General features: G+C 44.4%; 1 protein-coding gene across 1 annotated transcript in view; it reads right to left on the bottom strand.

Moving 5' to 3' along the window:
• Positions 1 to 24,750, bottom strand: part of LOC311106550 (AT-rich interactive domain-containing protein 1B-like) — a 126,104-nt gene that overhangs the window by 55,573 nt on the left and 45,781 nt on the right. Inside the window, exon 4 of the mRNA XM_084148930.1 lies at positions 23,126 to 23,236. Within this exon, the coding sequence (XP_084005056.1) occupies positions 23,126 to 23,236 (111 nt within the window). The remainder of the gene's footprint in view (positions 1 to 23,125; positions 23,237 to 24,750) is intronic.

The raw sequence follows: 24,750 nt of genomic DNA, 5'->3' as shown, positions 1-24,750 counted from the left end.
CCCGTGTCTCTGACACACACAAATCATTGTGCTCATAAAGCCTTCTGTTGCTCCAGATTGGCTCTGTTGTGAGAACCTGGTGATAGCGCTTGCCACATACATACCTACTAGCACCATGTCACACACACACAGTGAATTTTATCATTTGTCTCTTAGCGTAGTAGTAACACAACTGATCTGGTGTTATTCTAGATGCTCTTCCCAATAAGGGATTGCTTTAAATTTCACAGTTAACCCAGTGGCCGTGTCCGAATACCCATACTAGCGTACTACATACTTAAACTGCATACTATGTACTCATCATCGCATACTATTCAGCACGTACCGTTTAGTGAAAAGTACGCAGTATGTCACGGCCACAACGCAGTAGCGCCTCCTGACTGGCTGAGGCGGGTGGATTTTTCCCAAATTTACAGACCAGCCTGATAATAGCTCATTTCCAATTCAATTAATTTCTCTAAAACAGAATAGGAACGGAGCTATAGGCCTACTCAGGCTGGTTATAGGCAGACTATCACATTCAACCTATACTGTAGACCATCTATCCTATTCATAAAGGACTGAACACAAACAGATCATTTGGTTCCATTTCAACATACAGTATTTATTGGTGAAACCAAAGTGCTGTAACATATATAAATTAAAATCAGACAAACTTTTCAAACTACTTAGCCTACATTTAAACACCACGCTACTCGTCATCTTGCCAATTAAGTACCCTAGTTTTGTTGTTTGGCTACTTGAAGACTAGCAACTATCACTCGCAGCCCACCTCTTCCAATGCATTGTGGAAAAGTGTGCATCGAATTCTACTAGATGAAGAGCCGAAATGAGTAGAACATCCTGGCACTTAAACCACACTCAACTTTTGAAAATTCACATACTCAATTTTCGCATACTGAGAATGCATCATGCGTGATTGCGTTGTTCCCCGCTATTCGTTGATTTCGGTAGCGCATCCCCATATCTAAATTGATCAGCTGTTGTCAAATCTGAAAAGAGTATGGCATCCGAGCATTGAAAGTACACTGGATTTTCTAAATGTCGCATACTATTAAACTTTTCTTGAGCATCCTCAGACGGCCTACTATTTTAGGACGCAAGTATGGGTATCCTGAAAAGGCCGGTGTTCAGGGTTTCCTTCCTTATTTAGGCACTAGCATCATCATCAGCCCCTGGTGCAGAGGAAGTATTATCTGTACGCCTTGAGTGTGTTTCATTGTAATGTGTACACTTGCGAGTAGTGTAGTTAATAGCCGGCCTTGTTTGAAGGGGACTCCGTTTTCATCATCCAATATGAAAGGGAATTTGAAATGTACTTCCCCCCACTCTTATTTATTTATTTAAATCAGCCAGTCTTTTTAAAGGGGAATAAAATAAACATGTGGTCAGCCTCCTGGAGGTAAATGGGCCTCTTTTTTTTGTGGTCTTTTCTTAGGCCTTAATGAAGCATGAGTCCCAAATGGCACCCTATTCCCTGTATAGGGCATTACTTCTGATCAGAGCCCTATGGGCCTAGGGAAAATATAGTGCACTTTAAAAGGAATAGGGTGCCATTTGGGACACCCCCTAGGACTTAACAAGGTTTAAGGATAGGGAGGCAGCAGAAGGAACCCTGTTGTTGCTGTGTGGTTGTGATGTCTGCTCTGCGTGGTTACAGACACATGCTAATGGAGCTAGCGCTAGAAGCCACAAAGCCAGGCTCACTAAGCCTCTCTCCTGCTGAGATACACACTAATACCTCATGCAGACTCCCAACTAGCTGCCACATAGGTTTCACTCATTATTTACACTGATTGGTGCGTGTGCGGGTGTTTTTTTGGTTTTACTGTCCTTGTGGGGACCAGAAGTCCTCACAAGGGTGGTAAAACAAGGAAAATTCGGACAAGTGGGGACATTTCACTGGTCCCCACAAGGAAAATGGCTATTTTAGGCTTAGGAGTTAGGTTTAGGGTTAAGGTTAGGTTCAGGGGTTAGGGAACATAGGATTTTGAATGGGAATCAATTGTTTGGTCCCCAGAAGGATAGTAAAACAAACGTGTGTGTGTATGTGTGTGTGTGTGTGTGTGTGTGTCAGAGAAAGACGGCTAATGGTGTACGTTCTAGACCCTCTTACGCTTTTCAGGACACACACACACACACACACACACACACACACACACACAGAGGATTCCCCTCAGACAGTAAAGACTTTGTCCCACTATGTTTAAAATAGCTAGGACAAAGGCCTACTGGACAACACAGAGTTCCAAGAACAAAGCTACCCCTGTAATACACAAGCATACTTTCTCCTCCAGCACAAACTAATCTAATTTCCTGGCAAAAGCCCCTCACGTCTCCACTACTCAACCAGACAAGTGGCGCATCTCTGACAGGAGAAGAAAAGCATCCCCACTTATATAATAATAATAATAAATATTATATACTGAACAAAAATATAAAACGAAACATGTTAAGTGTTTGTCCCATGTTTCATGAGCTGAAAAAGATCCCAGATATGTTTTATATGCACAAAAAGCTTATTTCTCTCAAATTGTGCTGTTAGTGAGCATTTCTCCTCTGCCAAGATAATCCATCCACCTGACAGGCGTGGCATATCAAGAAGCTGATTAAACAGCATGATCATTACACAGGTGCGCCTTGTGCTGGGGACAATAAAAGGCCACTCTCAAATGTGCAGTTGTCACAACACAACGCCACAGATGTCTCAAGTTTTGAGGGAGCGTGCAATTGGCATGCTGACTGCAGGAATGTCCACCAGAGTTGTTGCCAGATAATTGATTGGCTGGGCCTGGCTCCCCAGTAGGTGGGCCTGGCTCCCAAGTAAGTGGGCCTATGCTCTCCCAGGCCCACCCATGGCTGCACCCCTGCCCAGTCATGTGAAATCCATAGATTAAGGCCTAATTTATTTATTTCAGTTGACTGATTTCCTTATATCAACTGTAACTCAGTAAAATCGTTGAAATTGTTGCATAATGCATTTAGATTTTTGTAGAGTAATAATTCCTTAAGCCATTTAAATGTGTCATGGTTGGATGTGGGGTGATGTAGTGAATAACACATGGGCCACTTGGCTCAAGGTGTGACAGTGAGAGCCTTTGCTCTGTTTGTCTCTCACAGACACAGACACCACACAGTTTGAATGTCTGCTCCTGCAGCAGTATTTTGTGTGAGTGAGAGAGCAGTAGCCAGTAGGGGATGTGATATGCGGGCAAAGCTATGCATGCTCTGTCATGTCGGTGGGCTGCCTCTCCTCTGCTGCTTTCTGACAGATAAGGGCAGTGTGAACAGGGCCCCACATGTAGAACTAACACACACAGTGTGTGACAGTAATCCCCCCTTGTCGGTCACTGTCTGCCTCCTGCCCTTCCGTCAGCAGGGCTCTATGTCCCGTGGGGCGCTTGTCATCCTGTCAGTGGGACGGAGGTGTGTGTGCGGTGTAGTGTGTCAAAAGACAGAGATCACCTCCAGTGGCGGGGAGGAGGGGGGGGTTAACATGCCTCGTATTCAGACAGAACTGGCAGATTTCCCCCGCTGAACAGACACGTGTCAAACAGAGCCCGTGTCCCAAATGGCTCCCAATACCCTTTATAGTGCATTACTTTTTACCAGGGCCCATAGGTCTCTGCTCAAAAGCAGTGCACTATAAAGGGGATCGGGTACCATTTGGGGCGTAGTCGGAGACAGAGAAGAGCCCATTCTGTCTGGGCTCCATAGGGAACACCTGGCTGACTGAGAATAGAGGACAGTGTTATGGTAGGCTCCCATGGCTTCTCATATACATCAGCTTTATAATGTCACTGGAATGGCTGTGAGCAGCATCAGTGATAAAGGCTCATTCACAGCCATCGCTGCTCTGGGGGGGGGTCGTCAGGTCTATAGAAGTCTATGGAGGAAACTGAGGAGATACAGGAACACTGCAGTGCACACAAACATTGGCTGTTTGTTTACAGGGCGGCATTGGTGATTCTGGAGAAATTAAGCAGTATGGGAGAAATCAACATGGCCAACGCGAGCTGGACAGGGCTCAACATTAAAGGCTTGTCCGCTTGCCTGGGGCAAGTACAAATAAATGTCGGACAAGCAGGTTTAAGTTGTCAGAATGGACAAGTAAAGAAAACCACATTATCAAACTTGGCTACTCCGATCAGAATTGGATCCAAGTGTCCTCCGGATGCAATGTGTTGCGTACTGTCCTCCCAATCTCTGCAGAGCGCATCGGAGTATAATTATTGCAGGCCTGCATTGACAGGCACGGGCGGTCTTTCAATCATGCAGTTGCGAGATGCATTTTGAGATCAAAGCAAGCCTACAGCGAACATTTGTTGATATTAATGGCCAGTTATTGGGTTATAGCTCATTTTTGGTCAGCAATGAAAATCCTGGAAAAGTGTGTGGCATCACCTGCGTGTGTGCCAGTGGGCCGATGCCAAAGGAGAGCGAGAGAGACATTTGTGCAGCAGGTAAAATAATGATATACAACAGAGTAACTAGATAACCAGCCAAACTACACTGTTTTGAATTGGCTATCTCGCTAGTTAACTATTAGCATGTATTAATGTCACTGTCATGTCCGATGTCCAAAAATAAACTTTCCACCGGCACTCGTGTTTAACCGCAAATGGCCAACATGCAGTTGATACGGGTGCGTAGTTGATTAAACTAATGCTGCATACTGCAGTTGTAAAACAGTCTCTCAAGCGCTCAAAATTGGCTAGGATTCCCCTCTATTCAATACTGGCCATGTAACTCTGGCAAAGTAAAAAAAAATATTCTTAGAATAGCCTAATTGACAAGTAACTCCTATGCTGTCAAGATCTCCCCTGAACACTTAATATTTTAACCTTACAAAGAGATACATATCTTAGTTACCTCACCCACCTTAGCTATTTGATCCCATTTGATCTGCTGCTCAACAGGACCTTGATAAGCTGACTCTCGTGTGTTACAGCAGGGTTGGCTCAAAAGCCTGCACACCCAGTAGCTTTCCAGATGGAGGGTTGACGGTGTACTATTTGACACTGGGGTGGGGGGGGGGGGGGGTGTTAAGTGCCTTGCTCAAGGCCACAACGGCAGGCGATATAGTACATTGTCAAGTGGTTCCTTGCATCATACAACACAATTTTCAGTCACCTTTTTAGCCCATGGTATTACAGACCATGTTTTAGTTTTGGACAAGTGACTTGAGCTTTCGGACAAGTATTTTTATTAAATTCAGTCCTACTTGTCCAAAGGACAAGTGGCTAAAAACTTTAATGTCAAGCCCTGCTGCACGGTCATGGTGCGCGGGTCAGCTGTTTGTTCACCCGCACCCAATTGCTAATAACCCATCCGCAACCACCCAACTATGTGATAAAGTGAAAATCTGTCATCTCTTCTTCTTTTTGCGGAGCAAAGATGTTTAGGGACCGGGGAGAAAATGCAATAACAAAAAAAGCTACAAAGATTTTCTGTGCAAAATGTCCAAATGACATCAGTTTGACTGGTTGTAAGGAAATAGAAAGCTGTGAAAACGACCCAACATGTTTCTGATAAGATTTAAGTTTGGCTTTGATGCAAATGTTATGTGATTGAAATACTAAATCAGCTTTTATGATGATGATAAAGATAGCACCGCTACAGACGGTATATAACTGCGCATTCGCATTCTCTCGCATTCTCTCCAATTTAGCCTACATTTGATGTATCATTTTACTGCAAGAAATGCTTCATTCTGTTAATATTAAGGCTATGTGAAAGGTTATAGACCTACAGTCAGTGTCCAGATTTCAGTTTCCATTTAACCCATCTGAACAGTAGGCTACAGTTCCCTTGACGTGCCATAGGCCTATTTGAAGTCCCCATCTTGTGACTGTCGAATTTGTATAGTGCCTTACAATCACACATACAGTATCATAGCCGGCACTGCTATCATCCTCTTTTACCACTTCACCAAATATTTTCCAAACATGACTTTTCTGGCCCTCCCTTCTCTTTATTTTCAACTCTCCATTTCGCAGCTTTCTCTTATTGAATTAAACTCCGACATTGTCCTTTTTACCTCCGTTAACTTTTTCTGCCCGTTCCCAAAAGCATTAGGCTATTTGGCGCGCGTACAGTTAGGCCCTAAAGCTTAGGCACTAAAGCCATTGTAGGCTAAATGTAGCCTTTAGATATAAATTGCACAAGAATGATACATTTATGGATTTTTTTAAAGGTATTGTTTTCTCTTTATTCAACCCGCCACCACCCACCCGCCCTTCATTCACAGAATATTTCATGACCCTAAACCCACCCACCACGCGGATATAACTGCGGGGACTGCGGGTTATGAGTCAACCCGCGCATTACTAAATGTACAGGGTTCGCAAAGGGCAAGGCTAAGAGTGTTTACTGTAGGAGCCGTAGAACAGAACACACAAGGGAGAGAGGAGAAAAACAAACAGATGGAAACCTGGAGGATACAGGGTGTACAAGGGCAACACATCAACAGAAACACCTAGTATGGATGTATAAGTGTGTGCGTATGAAAGAGTGAACGAGAGAGACAGAGGAGAGGAGAGATGGTTGATGCTGGGTTGATGAGATGAGAGGAGCAGCATTGCATTAGTGGAAACCAAGCTGTTCTCAGGGCAGGCCTGGTTGTAGCTAGATATGTTTGAGTCGTGTTGGGGACAATTTTAGCTAACCCTAACCCTTTTTCTAACCTAATTCTCCTTGCCTGACATGTTAATTCTCCTAACCTACTGCTCAAGTTCTCCTAACCTGCTATGAAAAGTCACTTCTGCTAGTCAAAACCGATAGACCTTCCCTGAGAGCAGTCTGAGTATCCACTAATGCGATACAGCATTTGAGGGCTGAATGAATCACCATTTCCATCCCAGAACCCCACCACTGTTCTCTTCTGTACTCAGACTCATCAGTAGAGTTTCCCCTCATCTCCACCTGGGCCAGATACGTCCCAAATGGCACCCTATTCCCTATATATTGCACTACATTTGACCAGGGCCCCATAGGGACTATGTAGGGAACAGGAGGCCATTTGGAACAACGACGGAGTACACAGCGAACTCCCAATGCCTCTCATAAAGTAGATGAGAAATAATGTTTCTTTCCCCTAATGGATCTGATGATCACTCCAGGCGGGTTTACAGTTAAGGATGACTAATCAATCTCCCATCTTAAGCTGGCTTCGGAGAAAGAGATTAAATGGATGGAAGAGGCCTTTGAAGGTCCGTGATGAGAGATCAACTGAAGAACTCAGAAGCCTTCTCTCACACAGTGAGCAATGCACCAAACATGGGTGAAAGTGTAGCCTAAGCTGTTCTTATTCTGGGCACCTAACGCTACGGCTTCTATTGGAGGTCGTCCCAAATGGCACCTTATTCCCACACTATATAGGAAATAGGACGCCATTTGGGACACAACCATGGGTGAAAGTGTATTCTATGCAGTTCTTATTCAGGACACCTGAATAACTACAGGTTTGATTGATCAGAGTGTAACTAGCCAGTTTTGCTGAAGCGGAGGTTCATCTGCTAGGATCTGCATTTTGAAGGAGTGAGACCTGCTGGCCACACGCATAGAAGCCACCAGTGTCCACCTTTCACACCATATTGACAAAATAAACTTACGTCTATGCGAGCTCACTTCAAATGAAATGGCATAGAGGCCCAGATATTGTATGAGACCACACAGTGGGTAAACAGTGCACCAAAATGGCACCTTGTTCCCTTTATAGTCCACTACTTTTGATCAGGGGCCATAGGGCTCTGGTCAAAAGTAGTGCCCTACATAGGGAATAGGGTGCCATTTGGACAACATACTAAGCTACATCCCATACTTCCACCAGAGTCTGTCTTTATGAAGAGGCCAGGGTAGGCATAAAGCAGGTCTGATGACATGCAGGCTGGCTGAAGGGGATAGCAGGATGGAAATGCACTTAGTGCTGAGAGACTATCAGTCACTCAGTGAGACAAGCCACTCTGTACCCTCTCTCCACTGGATTAGTGGCTACTGCTGCCTGCCTTCAAAAAACAGAGAAGCACTGTGTCTGCGTCCCAAATGGCACCCTATTCCCTAATCAAAAGTAGTGCCATTTGGGACACACCCAGAGAGAAACAGAGGAGTAATTCACTTCGATCCATCTGGCCTCACTCGGCTCCCTCCCATAGAGAAGCAGGTGCTGTTGCCCGACATTTCTTCCACCATTGGTTCATACTTAGACACACCACTAGTAAATAAATTATCCATAATCCTTCAACATAAGTTTTGTGGCATACTAGGAATGGGACGGGGCTTTTTCTTGAACAAAAAGGCAGGTTATTGGTTGGTGGAGCAAAATATCACTAAAGCGTCCATGTTTAAAGTGGCCATGTAGACACAGCAATCTAGCCAAAACGACACATTTGCTGCCTATAAATGTGTTCTATTTTATGGCCAGTGTTTCAGATTCATGCATATTTTATACCGCCATCACATCACAGCTCACCCATGTGAAACTTCCATCACATGTTATGTCACCAGTCATAACTCCTGTTGTGGGCTAGATCCACTATCCAGCTCTGTTAGTTCCAATCTACTAGATCTCCAAAAGGTGTGGGGTATTATAGCATATATATTCCATCATGGTCATTGATGGTAATTCTCTTTTAAGGTGAACGATGACATCAATTGTTACAGCTCTATATGTAAACACTTCATAACCTGTCTATTATCATCACCTGCAAAAGAGAGCATTGAGAGGTAGGAAAACCATTCAGAAGCTGTGAAACAACCTCACAGTACTACTTGCAAAACTCATACACTACTATGACACACACACACACACACACACACACAGGTCCAGTGCTCGAGCATGGTGCCAATCACATGGTGGGGTCTGAAAGCCTGCCGCGTGTCTGAAAGCCCAGAGCAGTGCTGCGTAGGAGCTCTTCTAATACGGTATCAAAGTGACACTTCCTGGATCCTGGTTTTATAGACTAAGAACAAATCTCAAATTTGCATCAAAGTATTATAAGTTATTAAAATGAATACGTGTTTCCGAGTGAATTTACTTCCCATATGCCGGTTTTCAACTTATTTGACGGCCAAGAAGCAGCACAAAGCCAAAAAGTAACCGTTTCCTTAGAACTACACACATGAACTACAACTCCCAACAGCGGTATAAATCTCACTTGAGACAGCCTGCCGGTCTTTTTTTTGGCAACGTTTAGTTAAAAAACAACAACTGCGTAATCTAATATAAAACATAGGGCCTGTAATTAGCGGGTTCTTACCTTCCTGTGAGTCCTCAACTCGAGCAGGCACGCTCCAGCATGCTAACACGGCTGCAGGAGATGTAGTTCAAATTAGACTTTTCTAACTGTCGGCAAAGTGTCTTACTTCTTCAGCTTCAAATATTTTAATAAAAGGCATTGAGTATGAGCAAATAAATACACAAATACAATTTTATATATCTTATATTACCTTGTTTTCGTGAATTTGATTATATAACCTTGAAGCCTAGTCAAGAGATTATGGGACACGACCGGGAAGTATAGGAAACAGGGTGGAAATTAACACCCGCCAAATGCGGGTGGATTTTAATTGACGGATAAGAATGTCTATTTCACCAGCCACGTTGGCAGGTGGTCACACAGAGCATTTGGGAACAGTTTTTATATATTTATCCGAAGGCCACATGTAGAAGTTGGTCGAATTGACAAGAAAGGCTACTAAAGTGTGACTTTGTCCTTGTGTTTACTTGTCCTGTTATACTGTTTTATTCACACGCTAGGTTGTTTTTCAATGTTAGTTTGAGTTTGCTGCTAGGAAAACAGTCAGATTTTTTTTCATCACAGACAAGCTAGTGCCCAAGTTAACACTAACGGCCAGTCCCTTAAAGGGGCAGCTTAACATTGTTGTCTCACCTAATGATTGTGCTTGATTGAGCATGGATCACTCGTAAAAACTTACATTCATGAACTTTTAGGCATTTCTTATCATTAAAGATGCACTATGCAGAAATCACTCTGCCATTTCCTGGTTGCTAATATTCTAATAGTTTGCCTAATTTCAGTTTTTGACAAAACAAGCAAGTATAGTGTAGACTGTAGAGAATCATTGTACCATCTAAACTGCTGTGAAATATATTTTACATATCCAAAATTAGTATTTTCAGCTGTTTGATCTGGTGTATAAAACTGAAAGTAAAAACAAAACTTAAAAACGGGAAGCATAGAAATAACGCACATAGAACATATTTACCACTTCTTACGACTTGCTTTCAATGAGAATGACAGATATACAGTGCATTCGGAAAGTATACAGACCCCTTCCCTTTTTCCACTGTTACGTTACAGCCGTATTCTAAAATTGATTTTAAAAAATTATCCTCAATCTACACACAATACCCCATAATGACAAAACCAACAGGTTTTTAGAATGTTTAGCAAATGTATTAAAAATAAAAAACAGAAATACCTTATATACACAAGAATTCAGACCCTTTGCTGTGAGACTCGAAATTGAGCTCAGGTGCATTCTGTTTCCATTGATCATCCTTGAGATGTTTCTAAAACTTGATTGGAGTCCACCTGTGGTAAATTCAATTGATTGGACTTTATTTGGAAAGGCACACACCTGTCTATATAAAGTTCCGACGGAATGACAGTGCATGTCAGAGCAAAACCAATAAGTATTCAGACCCTTTACTCAGTACTTTGTTGAAACACCTTTGGCAGCGATTATCAAATCAAATCAAATCAAATTTTATTGGTCACATGCGCCGAATACAACAGGTGCAGACATTACAGTGAAATGCTTACTTACAGCCCTTAACCAACAGTGCATTTATTTTAAACAAAAAAGTAAGAATAAAACAACAACAAAAAAGTGTTGAGAAAAAAAAAGAGCAGAAGTAAAAAATAAAGTGACAGTAGGGAGGCTATATATACACAATAGAATAAAGTGACAGTAGGGAGGCTATATATACAGGGGGGTACCGTTGCATAGTCAATGTGCGGGGGCACCGGCTAGTTGAGGTAATATGTACATGTGGGTAGAGTTAAAGTGACTATGCATAAATACTTAACAGAGTAGCAGCAGCGTAAAAAGGATGGGGTGGGGGGGCAGTGCAAATAGTCCGGGTAGCCATGATTAGCTGTTCAGGAGTCTTATGGCTTGGGGGTAGAAGCTGTTGAGAAGTCTTTTGGACCTAGACTTGGCACTCCGGTACCGCTTGCCGTGCGGTAGCAGAGAGAACAGTCTATGACTAGGGTGACTGGAGTCTTTGACAATTTTGAGGGCCTTCCTCTGACACCGCCTGGTATAGAGGTCCTGGATGGCAGGGAGCTTTGCCCCAGTGATGTACTGGGCCGTACGCACTACCCTCTGTAGTGCCTTGCGGTCAGAGGCCAAGCAGTTGCCATACCAGGCGGTGATGCAACCAGTCAGGATGCTCTCGATGGTGCAGCTGTAGAATTTTTTGAGGATCTGAGGACCCATGCCAAATCTTTTTAGTCTCCTGAGGGGGAATAGGCTTTGTCGTGCCCTCTTCACGACTGTCTTGGTGTGTTTGGACCATGATAGTTCGTTGGTGATGTGGACACCAAGGAACTTGAAGCTCTCAACCTGTTCCACTACAGCCCCGTCGATGAGAATGGGGGCGTGCTCAGTCCTCTTTTTTTTCCTGTAGTCCACAATCATCTCCTTTGTCTTGGTCACGTTGAGGGAGAGGTTGTTGTCCTGGCACCACACGGCCAGATCTCTGACCTCCTCCCTATAGGCTGTCTCATCGTTGTCGGTGATCAGGCCTACCACTGTTGTGTCGTCGGCAAACTTAATGATGGTGTTGGAGTCGTGCCTGGCCATGCAGTCATGGGTGAACAGAGAGTACAGGAGGGGACTGAGCACGCACCCCTGAGGGGCCCCCGTGTTGAGGATCAGTGTGGCAGATGTGTTGTTACCTACCCTTACCACCTGGGGGCGGCCCGTCAGGAAGTCCAGGATCCAGTTGCAGAGGGAGGTGTTTAGTCCCAGGATCCTTAGCTTAGTGATGAGCTTTGAGGGCACTATGGTGTTGAATGCTGAGCTGTAGTCAATGAATAGCATTCTCACGTAGGTGTTCCTCTTGTCCAGGTGGGAAAGGGCAGTGTGGAGTGCGATAGAGATTGCATCATCTGTGGATCTGTTGGGGCGGTATGCAAATTGGAGTGGGTCTAGGGTTTCTGGGATTATGCTGTTGATGTGAGCCATGACCAGTCTTTCAAAGCACTTCATGGCTACAGACGTCAGTGCCACGGGTCGGTAGTCATTTAGGCAGGTTATCTTAGAGTTCTTGGGCACGGGGACTATGGTGGTCTGCTTGAAACATGTTGGTATTACAGACTCAGTCAGGGACATGTTGAAAATGTCAGTGAAGACACTTGCCAGTTGGTCAGCACATGCTCGGAGTACACGTCCTGGTAATCCGTCTGGCCCTGCGGCCTTGTGAATGTTGACCTGCTTAAAAGTCTTACTCACATCGGCTACGGAGAGCGTGATCACATAGTCGTCCGGAACAGCTGGTGCTCTCATGCATGCTTCAGTGTTGCTTGCCTCGAAGCGAGCATAGAAGTGGTTTAGCTCGTCTGGTAGGCTTGTGTCACTGGGCAGCTCGCGGCTGTGCTTCCCTTTGTAGTCTGTAATAGTTTTCAAGCCCTGCCACATCCGACGAGCGTCAGAGCCAGTGTAGTATGATTCAATCTTAGACCTGTATTGACTCTTTGCCTGTTTGATGGTTCGTCGGAGGTCATAGCGGGATTTCTTATAAGCGTCCGGGTTAGAGTCCCGTTCCTTGAAAGCGGCAGCTCTACCCTTTAGCTCAGTGCGGATGTTTCCTGTAATCCATGGCTTCTGGTTGGGGTATGTACGTACGGTCACTGTGGGGACGACATCATCGATGCACTTATTGATGAAGCCAGTGACTGATGTGGTGTACTCCTCAATGCTGTCTGAAGAATCCCTGAACATGTTCCAGTCTGTGCTAGCAAAACAGTCCTGTAGCTTAGCATCTGCGTCATCTGACCACTTTTTTATTAGCCGAGTCACTGGTGCTTCCTGCTTCAGTTTTTGCTTATAAGCAGGAATCAGGAGGATAGAGTTATGGTCAGATTTGCCAAATGGAGGGCGAGGGAGAGCTTTGTATGCGTCTCTGTGTGTGGAGTAAAGGTGGTCTAGAGTTTTTTCCCCTCTGGTTGCACATTTAACATGCTGGTAGAAATGAGGTAGAACGGATTTAAGTTTCCCTGCATTAAAGTCCCCTGCTACTAGGAGCGCTGCATCTGGATGAGCGTTTTCCTGTTGATTAATGGCCTTGTACAACTCATTCAGTGCAATCTTAATGCCAGCATTGGTTTGTGGTGGTAAATAGACAGCTATGAAAAGTATAGATGAAAACTCTCTTGGTAAATAGTGTGGTCTACAGCTTATCAGCTTATCAGATTACAGCCTAGAGTCTTGTTGGGTGTGACGCTACAAGCTTGGCACACCTGTATTTGGGGCGTTTCTCCCATTCTTCTCTGCAGATCCTCTCAAGCTCTGTTCAGTTGGATGGGGAGCGTCGCTGCACAGCTATTTTCAGGTCTCTCCAGAGATGTTAGATAGGGTTCAAGTCCGGGCTCTGGCTGGGCCACTCAAGGACATTCAGAGACTTGTCCTGAAGCCACTCCTGCGTTGTCTTGGCTGTGTGCTTAGGGTCGTTGTACTGTTGGAAGGTGAACCTTCGCCCCAGTTTGAGGTCCTGAACGCTCTGGAGCAGGTGTTCATCAAGGATCTCTGTACTTTGATCAAGGATCTTTCCCTCGATCCTGACTTGTCTCCCAGTCCCTGCCGCTGAAAAACATCCCCACAGCATGATGCTGCCACCACCATGCTTCACCGTAGGGATGGGGCCAGGTTTCCTCTAGACGTGACGCTTTGCATTCAGACCAAAAAGTTCAATCTTGGTTTCATCAGACGAGATAATCTTGTTTCTAATGGTCTGAGAGTCCTTTAGGTGCCTTTTGGCAAACTCCAAGCGGGCTCTACCATAAAGGCCTGATTGGTGGAGTGCTGCAGAGATGGTTGTCCTTCTGGAAGGTTCTCCCACCTCCACAGAGAAACTCTGGAGCTCTGTCAGAGTGACCATCGGGTTCTTGGTCACCTCCCTGACCAAGGCCCTTCTCCACCGATTTCTCAGTTTGGCCAGGCGACCAGCTCTAGGAAGAGTCTTGGTGGTTCCAAACTTCTTCCATTTAAGAATGATGAAGGCCACTGTGTTCTTGGGGACCTTCAATGCTGCAGACGTGTTTTGGTACCCTTCCCCAGATATCTGCCATGACACAATCCTGTCTCGGCACTCTGCGGAAAATTCCTTTGACCTCATTGCTTGGTTTTTGCTCTGACATGCACTGTCAACTTTGGGACATTATATAGACAGGTGTGTGCCTTTCCAAATCATGTCCAATCAATTGAATTTACCACAAGTGGACTCCAAATCAAGTTGTAGAAACATCTCAAGTATGAATAATGGAAACAGGATGCACCTGAGCTCAATTTCGAGTCTCATAGCAAAGGGTCTGAATACTTATGTAAAGAAGGTATCTGGTTTAAAAAAAAGAAAAATTGGCTAAAATTTCTAAAAACGTGTTTTCGCTTTGTCATTATGGGGTATTGTGTATAGATTGATGAGGGGAAAAAATAATTTAATCAATTTTAGAATAAGGCTGTAACTTAACAAATGTGGAAAAAGTGAAGGGGACTGAATACTTTCCGAATGCACTGTACATCCCAACTATGTTTATTCACAACTCACCTTGAGATGTATCGAAAAAGGTGTAGCGGAGGCCAAATTGAGTAAAAACAACACAAAACCTCTTATTTCTTCAACCACCCTAAGACTTGAAGCAACCACGCTAAATCCTCAAAGCTGTCTTTTATCGCCATATTTCTGAACTGTGTGTGTCGTCGTTTAATCTCCATTAGTGCTGTTTTATGGGAAGCCATGATCACCCAGGCTGAGAGAGTGTCCCCCAAATGGCACCATATTTCCTCCATAGTGCGCTACTTTTGACCAAAGCCCTATGGGCTCTGATCAAAAGTAGTGCACTATATAGAGAATAGGGTGCCATTTTGGGACGCACCCAGAGAGGCCAGATCGGCCCACGCTATGCTGTGCCTTTGGGATTGGAAAAGATTTACGGGTGCTGTTCAAAGCCCCGCAGTTGCCGCCTCCCTCCCCAGATCCTGAAGGAGCATCCAGCGTGGCCTGTTTACACCAGCGCAGGGAAGGATGAGGTGGATTTGATTAGGTCTTGAAAATAAAATGTAGATGAAACGCCAGTTGCAGAGAGTTTAACATGTCACATTTCACAGGAATTCTTCAATTAAAATGTGTGACACTTGAAAAACAAGGGGGACCGTGGCAACACTGGTTAAAACCAGACTGTAAATAAATATCTAAGTGGAACACACGCCTCAACCCTTTCCAGAGAAATTGTTGATTTTAGATTTAACTTTTTCAACCGGTAATTTAAATCAACATTGTGGAACTCCAATACCAATCATGATCCACATTGTGTTCAAAGTCAGCAGCATCCAATCAGAGCCTTCCACTGGGAATATTGATGACGTAAAACTCTCATCAACAGTAAGAAAACTAGAAGGTGTTGAAATGTTTTACTGCTAAAATACACTGGCAAAGATGATTCACTGGAAGTACAAAGTGTTCTTCAGCCTATATAATACACCACATTTGGGCTCAAATGTCGCAATACACAAAAATAAACAAGCGAATCGGGGTGGAGGGATGACAACAATAATAAATACTATAAGTAGAATAATGTGATTAGTACATCAATCAGTTGCTTTAATATGCATATTTCTGAGGGGGCTGTTTCCTCAGCCCTGTCGCCATGGCAACACCAGCAAGGGTTAACTTCAAAGGCAGCCAGCCTGAGGATGAGTGGTAACAGCGGCAGCAGCGGGCAGGGCAGAAAGAGAGAGAGAGAGTGAGAGCTGAGGTACAGGCAGGCAGCGGAGTGTTGCTTCAGGGCTGCGTCCCACATGGCACCCTATTCTATATGCAGTGCACTACTTTCGACCAGGGCCGATCAGGATCTGGTCAAAAGTAGTGCACATTATAGGGAATAGGATGCCATTTGGGACACTGCCTGTGTAGGGCTGGGAATTGCCAGGGACCTCACAATACGATATTATCCCGATACGATATTATCCCGATACTTAGGTGCCAATATGATATGCATTTAGATTCTCAAGATTCTATATGTATTGCGATTCGAAGCTCCGATTTTATTGCAATATGATGTTCCAAACATAAGTATTCAGACCCCTTGACTTTTTCCACGTTACGTTACAGGCTTATTCTAAAATGGATTAAATAAAAACAATTCCTATTCAATCTAAACACAATACCCCATAATGACAAAGCAAAAACAGGTTTAGAATTTTTTGCACATTTAAACATAAAAACATAAATACCTTATTTACATAAGTATTCAGACCCTTTGCTATGAGACTCGAAATTGAGTTCAGATGCATCCTGTTTCCATTGATCATCCTTGAGATGTTACTACAACTTGGAGTCCACCTGTGGTAAATTCAATTGATTGGACATGACTTGGAAAGGCACACACCTGTCTATATAAGGTCCCACAGTTGACAGTGCATGTCAGAGCAAAAACCAAGCAATGAGGTCGAAGGAATTGTCCGTAGAGCGCCGAGACAGGATTGTGTCGAGGCACAGATCTGGGGAAGGGTACCAAAACATTTCTGCACTGTTCCCAAGAACACAGTGGCCTCCATCATTCTTAAATAGAAGCAGTTTGGAACCACCAAAACTCTTACTAGAGCTGGCCTCCCGGCCAAACTGAGCAATCGGGGGAGAAGGGCATTGGTCAGGGAGGTGACCAAGAACCCGATGGTCCCTCTGACAGAGCTCTAGAGTTCCTCTGTGGAGATGGGAGAACCTTCCAGAAGGACAACCATCTCTGCGGCACTCCACCAATCAGGCCTTTATGGTAGAGTGGCCAGACGGAAGCCACTCCTCAGTAAAAGGCACATGAAAGCCAGCTTGGAGTTTGCCAAAAGGCATGTAAAGACTCACAGACCATGAGAAACAAGATTCTCTCGTCTGATGAAACCAAGATTGAACTCTTTAGCCTGAATGCCAAGCTTCACGTCTAAAGGAAACCTGGCACCATCCCTATGGTGAAGCATGGTGGTGGCAGCATCATGCTGTGGGGATGTTTTTCAGCGGCAGGGATTCGGAGAGATCCTTGATGAAAACCTGCTCTAGAACGCTCAGGACCTCGGACTGGGGCGAAGGTTCACCTTCCAACAGGACAACAACCCTAAGCACACAGCCAGGACAACGCAGCAGTGGCTTTGGGACAAGTCTCTGAATGTCCTTGAGTGGCCCAGCCAGAGCCCGGAATTGAACCCGATCGAACATCTCTGGAGAGACCTGAAAATAGCTGTGCAGCGACGCTCCCCATCCAACCTGAGAGCTCGAGAGGATCTGCAGAGAAGAATGGGAGAAACTCCCCAAATACAGGTGTACCAAGCTTGTAGCGTCATACCCAAGAAGACTCGAGGCTGTAATCGCTGCCAAAGGTGCTTCAACAAAGTACTGAGTAAAGGGTCTGAATACTTATGTAAATGTGATAGTTTTAATTTGTATACATTTGCAAAAGTTTTTACAAACCTGTTTTTGCTTTGTCATTATGGGGTATTGTGTGTAGATTGATGAGGGAACATAAAAATAAATAAAATAAAAAGTCAAGGGGTCTGAATACTTTCCGAATGCACTGTACGTCTGCAGCAGACACACAAGAGAGAGCATAATCATTTGTTTTTATTAGTCATGGAAATAAAAGTGCTGAAAACAAGTTGACTCATAATTTTAAAATAATATGGAGAACAAGCTATAGGGTGAAAAATACCTGAGTTTTGGCGCAGGTACAGCCGACTAGTACTAGCTAACGCTACCTAGCATAAATAAATAAAATATACATATAATTTTTTACAAATCGATACTTTGAGTCAAAGTATCTAAATAATATCATCCAAAATAATATTGCAATATGAAACTGTATCGATTCTTCCCCCCCATCACAAGGCATGTGGCTCCTGGACTGGCAGTTGATGATTACCTAAAGACAGAGCTGGGTTGCTGGTAGCTGTGACAGGGCATGGGTCCCAAATGGCACCATATTCCTTACATAGTGCACTATATATGGAATAGGGCTGGCTGTGGCAGTGACAGGGAGAGCTACCGCGATACAGCTATAGACACTACACATACCCTGGGGGTGGGATCACTGCTATATCTGAGGACAGTGTGTTTTGCTTTCACATAGACAGCCCAATGAGGACTCAGCAGAAGCATTGGAAATACAGTGCTTTTCTTTGTTTTTAGAGCCACTCATTAACAGCATGCAGTTCTAAACACGTTTCAACAAAATTACCTGTGGTAGTCATAGACCAGGGGTTCCCCAAGGCATCCTCTTTCACATTAAAAAAAGGTCACATTTATTTATATTAAATACAACAGCAAAAATGTTGTTTTGAAGCTCATTTACTGCGTTTCTATGTAGTTTAACAAGACATATGACATCTTTTAGACTGGCTATTTAATGATCATAATGGATAAGGAAAATAAAGTCTCAACCTGATTTCCCCCAATGTTATTCCCCTACCAAATGTTTTATTATTATTATTATTTATTATTATTATTATTATTATTATTATTTATATGAACCCTCAATTTAATTATACATATTCTCTTTTACAGAAAGTGATTAGATCAATTGATAGCGACAGAGTCACACAGGCAAAGAGTCAATACAGGACTAAGAGTGAATCGTACTACACCGGCTCTGACGCTCGTCGGATGTGGCAGGGCTTGAAAACTATTACAGACTACAAAGGGGAGCACAACTGCGAGCTGCCCAGTGACACAAGCCTACCAGAAGAGCTAAATCACTTCTATGCTCGCGTCGAGGCAAGCAACACTGAAGCATGCATGAGAGCACCAGCTGTTCCGGATGACTATGTGATCACGCTCTCCGTAGCCGATGTGAGTAAGACTTTTAAGCAGGTCAACATTCACAAGGCCGCAGGGCCAGACGGATTACCAGGACGTGTACTCCGAGCATGTGCTGACCAACTGGCAAGTGTCTTCACTGACATTTTCAACATGTCCCTGACTGAGTCTGTAATACCAAAATGTTTCAAGCAGACCACCATAGCCCCTGTGCCCAAGGACACTAAGATAACCTGCCTAAATGACTACCGACCCGTAGCTCTCACGTCTGTAGCCATGAAGTGCTTTGAAAGGCTGGTCATGGCTCACATCAACACCATTATCCCAGAAACCCTAGACCCACAGATGATGCAATCTCTATTGCACTCCACACTGCCCTTTCCCACCTGGACAAGAGGAACACCTACGTGAGAATGCTATTCATTGACTCCAGCTCAGCATTCAACACCATAGTGCCCTCAAAGCTCATCACTAAGCTAAGGACCCTGGGACTAAACACCTCCCTCTGCAACTGGATCCTAGACTTCCTGATGGGCCGCCCCCAGGTGGTAAGGGTAGGTAACAACACATCTGCCACACTGATCCTCAACACGGGGGCCCCTCAGGGGTGCTTGCTCAGTCCCCTCCTGTACTTACTCCCTGTTCACCCATGACTGCATGGCCAGGCACGACTCAAACACCATCATTAAGTTTGCCGACGACACAACAGTGGTAGGCCTGATCACCGACAACGATGAGACAGCCTATAGGGAGGAGGTCAGAGACCTGGCCATGTGGTGCCAGGATAACAACCTCTCCCTCAACGTGATCAAGACAAAGGAGATGATTGTGGACTACAGGAAAAAAAAGAGGACTGAGCACGCCCCCATTCTCATCAACAGGGCTGTAGTGGAACAGGTTGAGAGATTCAAGTTCCTTGGTGTCCACATCACCAACAAACTATCATGGTCCAAACACACCAAGACAGTCGTGAAGAGGGCACGACAAAGCCTATTCCCCCTCAGGAGACTGAAAAGATTTGGCATGGGTCCTCAGATCCTCAAAAAGTTATACAGCTGCACCATCGAGAGCATCCTGACTGGTTGCATCACCGCCTGGTATGGCAACTGCTCGGCCTCCAACCGCAAGGCACTACAGAGGGTAGTACGTACGGCCCAGTACATCACTGGGGCCAAGCTTCCTGCCATCCAGGACCTCTATACCAGGCGGTGTCAGAGGAAGGCCCTCAAAATTGTCAAAGACTCCAGCCACCCTAGTCATAGACTGTTCTCTCTGCTACCGCACGGCAAGCGATACCGGAGCCAAGTCTAGGTCCAAAAGGCTTCTCAACAGCTTCTACCCCCAAGCCATAAGACTCCTGAACAGCTAAATCATGGATACCCGGACTATTTGCACTGCCCCCCCACCCCCACACCCTCTTTTACGCTGCTGCTACTCTTTTTATTATTTATGCATAGTCACTTTAACTCCACCCACATGTACATATTACCTAAATTACCTCGACTAGCCGGTGCCCCCACACATTGACTCTGCACCGGTACCCCCCTGTATATAGCCTCCCTACTGTTATTTTATTTTACTGCTGCTCTTTAGTTATTTGCTTTTATTTTATTTTACTTTTTTATAAAAATAAAAAAATGCATTGTTGGTTAAGGGCTTGTAAGTAAGCATTTCACTGTAATGTCTACACCTGTTGTATTCGGCACATGTGGCAAATAAAATTTGATTTGATTTGTATAAGATTACTTCCCAAGCAAAGTCCAATTTCTTTGACTTTAGAAGGTCATAGCTCAGCTTCTGAATGTCTTCGAGACAAACCAAAGATATTCCCATGTGCATCAGTTACGTATTCCTTTGGAATTTTACCAGTTGTTTTTTATCCTAAAGCATTGCGGATTTATGTATCATTTTAGATCGGTATAAACAATCCAGAGTTGTAAACAAAACCTGACGTATGAAAGTGTAGACAGGGTTACAAATAAGATTTTTTTTTAAAGTTCTGAAGAATATTACCGTAATATAATACCTGTGAGAGTCAAGGACAAGCATGCAAGCCACTGTGGACAGTCTAAAAAATTCTCGGAGGAATTGGTATTCCTTGGCGGGGTTCCCTATGCCATTGTTCCGTGATGACACAGTGAGTGCTTTATAAATAGAAGGTCTCTGCCTGCACACACACTGCATGTCATCAGAGTCTGCCCAAAACTGCAGGCCACGCAGCATGTCTTCAACACTCAGTAGTAGGCCTCTTACGGTCCTCAGCTAACCCATCAGCTATCCACAGAGACACAGACAGAGACACAGACAGAGACACAGACAGAGACACAGACAGAGACACAGACAGAGACACAGACAGAGACACAGACAGAGACACAGACAGAGACACAGACAGAGACACAGACAGAGACACTGACAGAGACACTGACAGAGACACTGACAGAGACACTGACAGAGACACTGACAGAGACACTGACAGAGACAGAGACACTGACAGAGACACAGACAGAGACACAGACACTGACAGAGACACAGACAGAGACACAGACACTGACAGAGACACTGACAGAGACACTGACAGAGACACTGACAGAGACACTGACAGAGACACTGACAGAGACACTGACAGAGACACTGACAGAGACACTGACAGAGACACTGACAGAGACACTGACAGACACACAGATTTATCAGGCGCTAAGTGCATGACTTACACTGTAACGAGGGACAGAAGGGATTTCCAATGTGAGAAAATAAATAAAGACTAAAATGTGTCTCCAGTCTATGTCTCAGTTGGAGATTATCTTTAAAGAGCTGGCTGGCGATATGCCATCAACACAGTTGGACTCCCATGCTTTCTATTTAGAGCACAGAGAAAGAAAGGCATCTTTAAACCCTGCCTGAATGTTGCCCAAGAGAATCATGAGACCAAAACAGGATAGCACACTCTAATCAATCCAAATTACTCTTTGAAATCGTATCCAGCACTGAAATTCCCTGCGTACACCACGGCTGCCACAACTGCCCCCCCCCCCCCCAAAAAAAATCTACAATTACTCTAAAGTCGACCTCCATAATGATTCTTCCCTCTCAGGAGCAAGAGAGGAAAAGGAGGGAGGGAGAAAATCTATTCTAGCAATGCTTATTGGTGCAACAGACTGTGCAAGTCAAAACAACGCTATATCAGCTATTAACAGCTAAGCATGGTCATTAGCTATGAAATGGAAAGTAAAATCTACAAGTCCTGCTCTATGACACAGAAGAAAATATTAATGTATGGGAGCGATGAGGAAGAGGTCTGATTGGCTCAGAGGGCCGTGGGCCCACCCTGACTGACATTCCTGTGCTCCAATGGCGTGCCGACAGCTCAGTGGAGCACTGAAGAGCCGCAGAGGAGAGACTGCAGCAAGGAAAGAGGAGTAACGTTAGAGAGAGAAAGAGGCTGAGAGCTGAGCTCCTCCATAAGACAGCACACGAAATAAGGCCTGTGTTAGTAAAGTCAGCTTAAAAGCCATGGAGAACCAGCCCTCAGTGTCAGTGGGAGACTGGCGTTGAACAACTAGGGCTGCTTCCCAAATGGCACCCTATTCCCTACATAGTGCACTACTTTTGACCAGAGGGACCCTTTTCAAAAGTAGTGCACTATAGAAAATAGGGTGTCATTTAAGACTTAGTCCAGGGTTCCAGTCACTGTGGGAGAATCTGGCCTGTGCCTCAGTAATAAGTGACAGCTGGGAAGAGTGGTGTTTTACAGACTGAGTCTGATGTTGGGCGCAGTTGAAGACCTGTGGTCTTGTTAAAGCAGTGGCATGGACCCAAAAGGTCATGTCAGCCCAGACAAGTGTCAAGGACATGGCTCCTGCCCTGCAATAAATATGCAATGGGTGGGCTGACACAGAGTGTACTCTGTGTGTGTGTGTGTGTGCCCGCGCATAGCTGTTCCCTCAGTATCAAGCACCTTTTGTGGTGCTGTGCTGTGCAGTATGTCTATCCAGTGGCTGTGAAGCAGACTTACAGCAGATTTTGCAGTGTGTATGGCTGGTGTTTGCTGGTGTTTTTCCAGATACTGTGAAGTGGACTTACAGGTAGACTGGAGGGTCTGTCCTGCTGGCTGAGGCCCATCTCCTCATGGTTGGGCTTCCCAGGGGTCATAGCAGACTGGCCCCTGTTGCCATAGCCCTCCTGTGACACATCCTATACAGACAGAGAGAGCGAGAGAGGGAGGGAGAGAGGCGGCGAGAGAGAGAGCAAGAGCGAGCGAGACGGAGCGCAAGAGAGGGAGAGCGAGAGAAAGAGGAGGGTGTAAGAAGAGGTAAAGAGAGAGCGAGAATTTAGGGTTTGCAGGGAGAGGGAGAAGTGAAACAGAAATTAACCTTCGGCCTAATCCATTTCTGCTGACATTTGAAATCCCCACCCACCCACCCACAATTAAATCCCTGAGCGGGTTTCCTTCCTCTGATTCAGAGGGGTTGGGTTAAATGCGGAAGACATGTCAGTTGAATGCATTCAGTTGTACAACTGACTTTTCCTTTCCCTCTCTGGCAACTGAGTTAGGAAGGATGCCTGGATCTTTGTAGTGACTGGGTGTATTGATACATCATCCAAAGTGTAATTAATAACTTCATCATGAAAGGGATATTCAATGTCAGCTTTTTTTTTTTTTTTTTTAACCCTCTACCAATATGTGCCCTTCTCTGCGAGGCATTGGAAGACCTCCCTGGTCTTTGTAGTGGAATCAGTGCTTGAATCTCACTGCTCGACCGAGGGACCTTACAGATAATTGTATGTGTGGGGTACAGAGATGAGGTATTCATTCAAAAATCATGTTAAAACACTATTATTGTACACAGAGTGAGTCCATGCAACTTATTATGTGACTTTTTAAGCAAATGTTTGCTTAGGCTTGCAATAACAAAGGGGTTGAATACTTATTGACTCAAGTCATTTAAGCTTTTCATTTTGTATTAATAAAAAAAAAAAAAAAAAAAAAAACATAATTCCATTTTGACATTATGGGGTATTGTGTGTAGGCCAGTGATACATCTTAAATGTAATCCATTTTAAATTCAGGCTGTAACACAACAAAATGTGGGAAAAGTCAAGGGGTGTGAATACTTTCTGAAGGCACGGTATTGCTATTCGATACTGTGATTGTATTTGCGAAACATATTGCTCACCATATGTCTGCTGCAGAGGGACAAGAAAGAGCCATGAGAAAACGAGTTTTGATCAGTCATGGAAATAAGTGCTGAAAACATATTGGCTCCGTATTTGAAAAGAAGATTGAGAACAAGCTATGAAGAAAAAATAGTTGATGCAGGTTCAGCCAAAATAGCGCAAAAATAATATTGTGATAGTCAAAACGATACATTGTCAAAAATATCACATTCTTTTCCATTTAGCAGACGCTCTTATCCAGAGCGACTTACTGTAGTGAGTGCACATATTTTCACTTTTTTTCATTCTGGTCCCCCAAGGGAATCGAACCCACAACCCTGGTGTTGCAAGCACCATGCTCTACAAACTGAGCCACACAGGATCACAATATGTAAGTATAGATTTTTCCCCTCATCACTAGTAAATACTGTGTTAAAATGGTAAGTGCTGTTATCTCAGCCAGGATGATGGCTACAACCCACCAAAACAAACAACTGCCTTTAATCCAGGGGAGCTCAAACATCGAGCAGAGAAGGGATGATTTGTACTTT

This window comes from Coregonus lavaretus (genome assembly GCF_964263955.1).
Source record: "Coregonus lavaretus genome assembly, chromosome: 31".
In the NCBI taxonomy this organism is placed as follows: domain Eukaryota; kingdom Metazoa; phylum Chordata; class Actinopteri; order Salmoniformes; family Salmonidae; genus Coregonus; species Coregonus lavaretus.
Note: the sequence above shows the minus strand (reverse complement) of the source record. Positions and strands in the feature narration are given on the sequence as shown.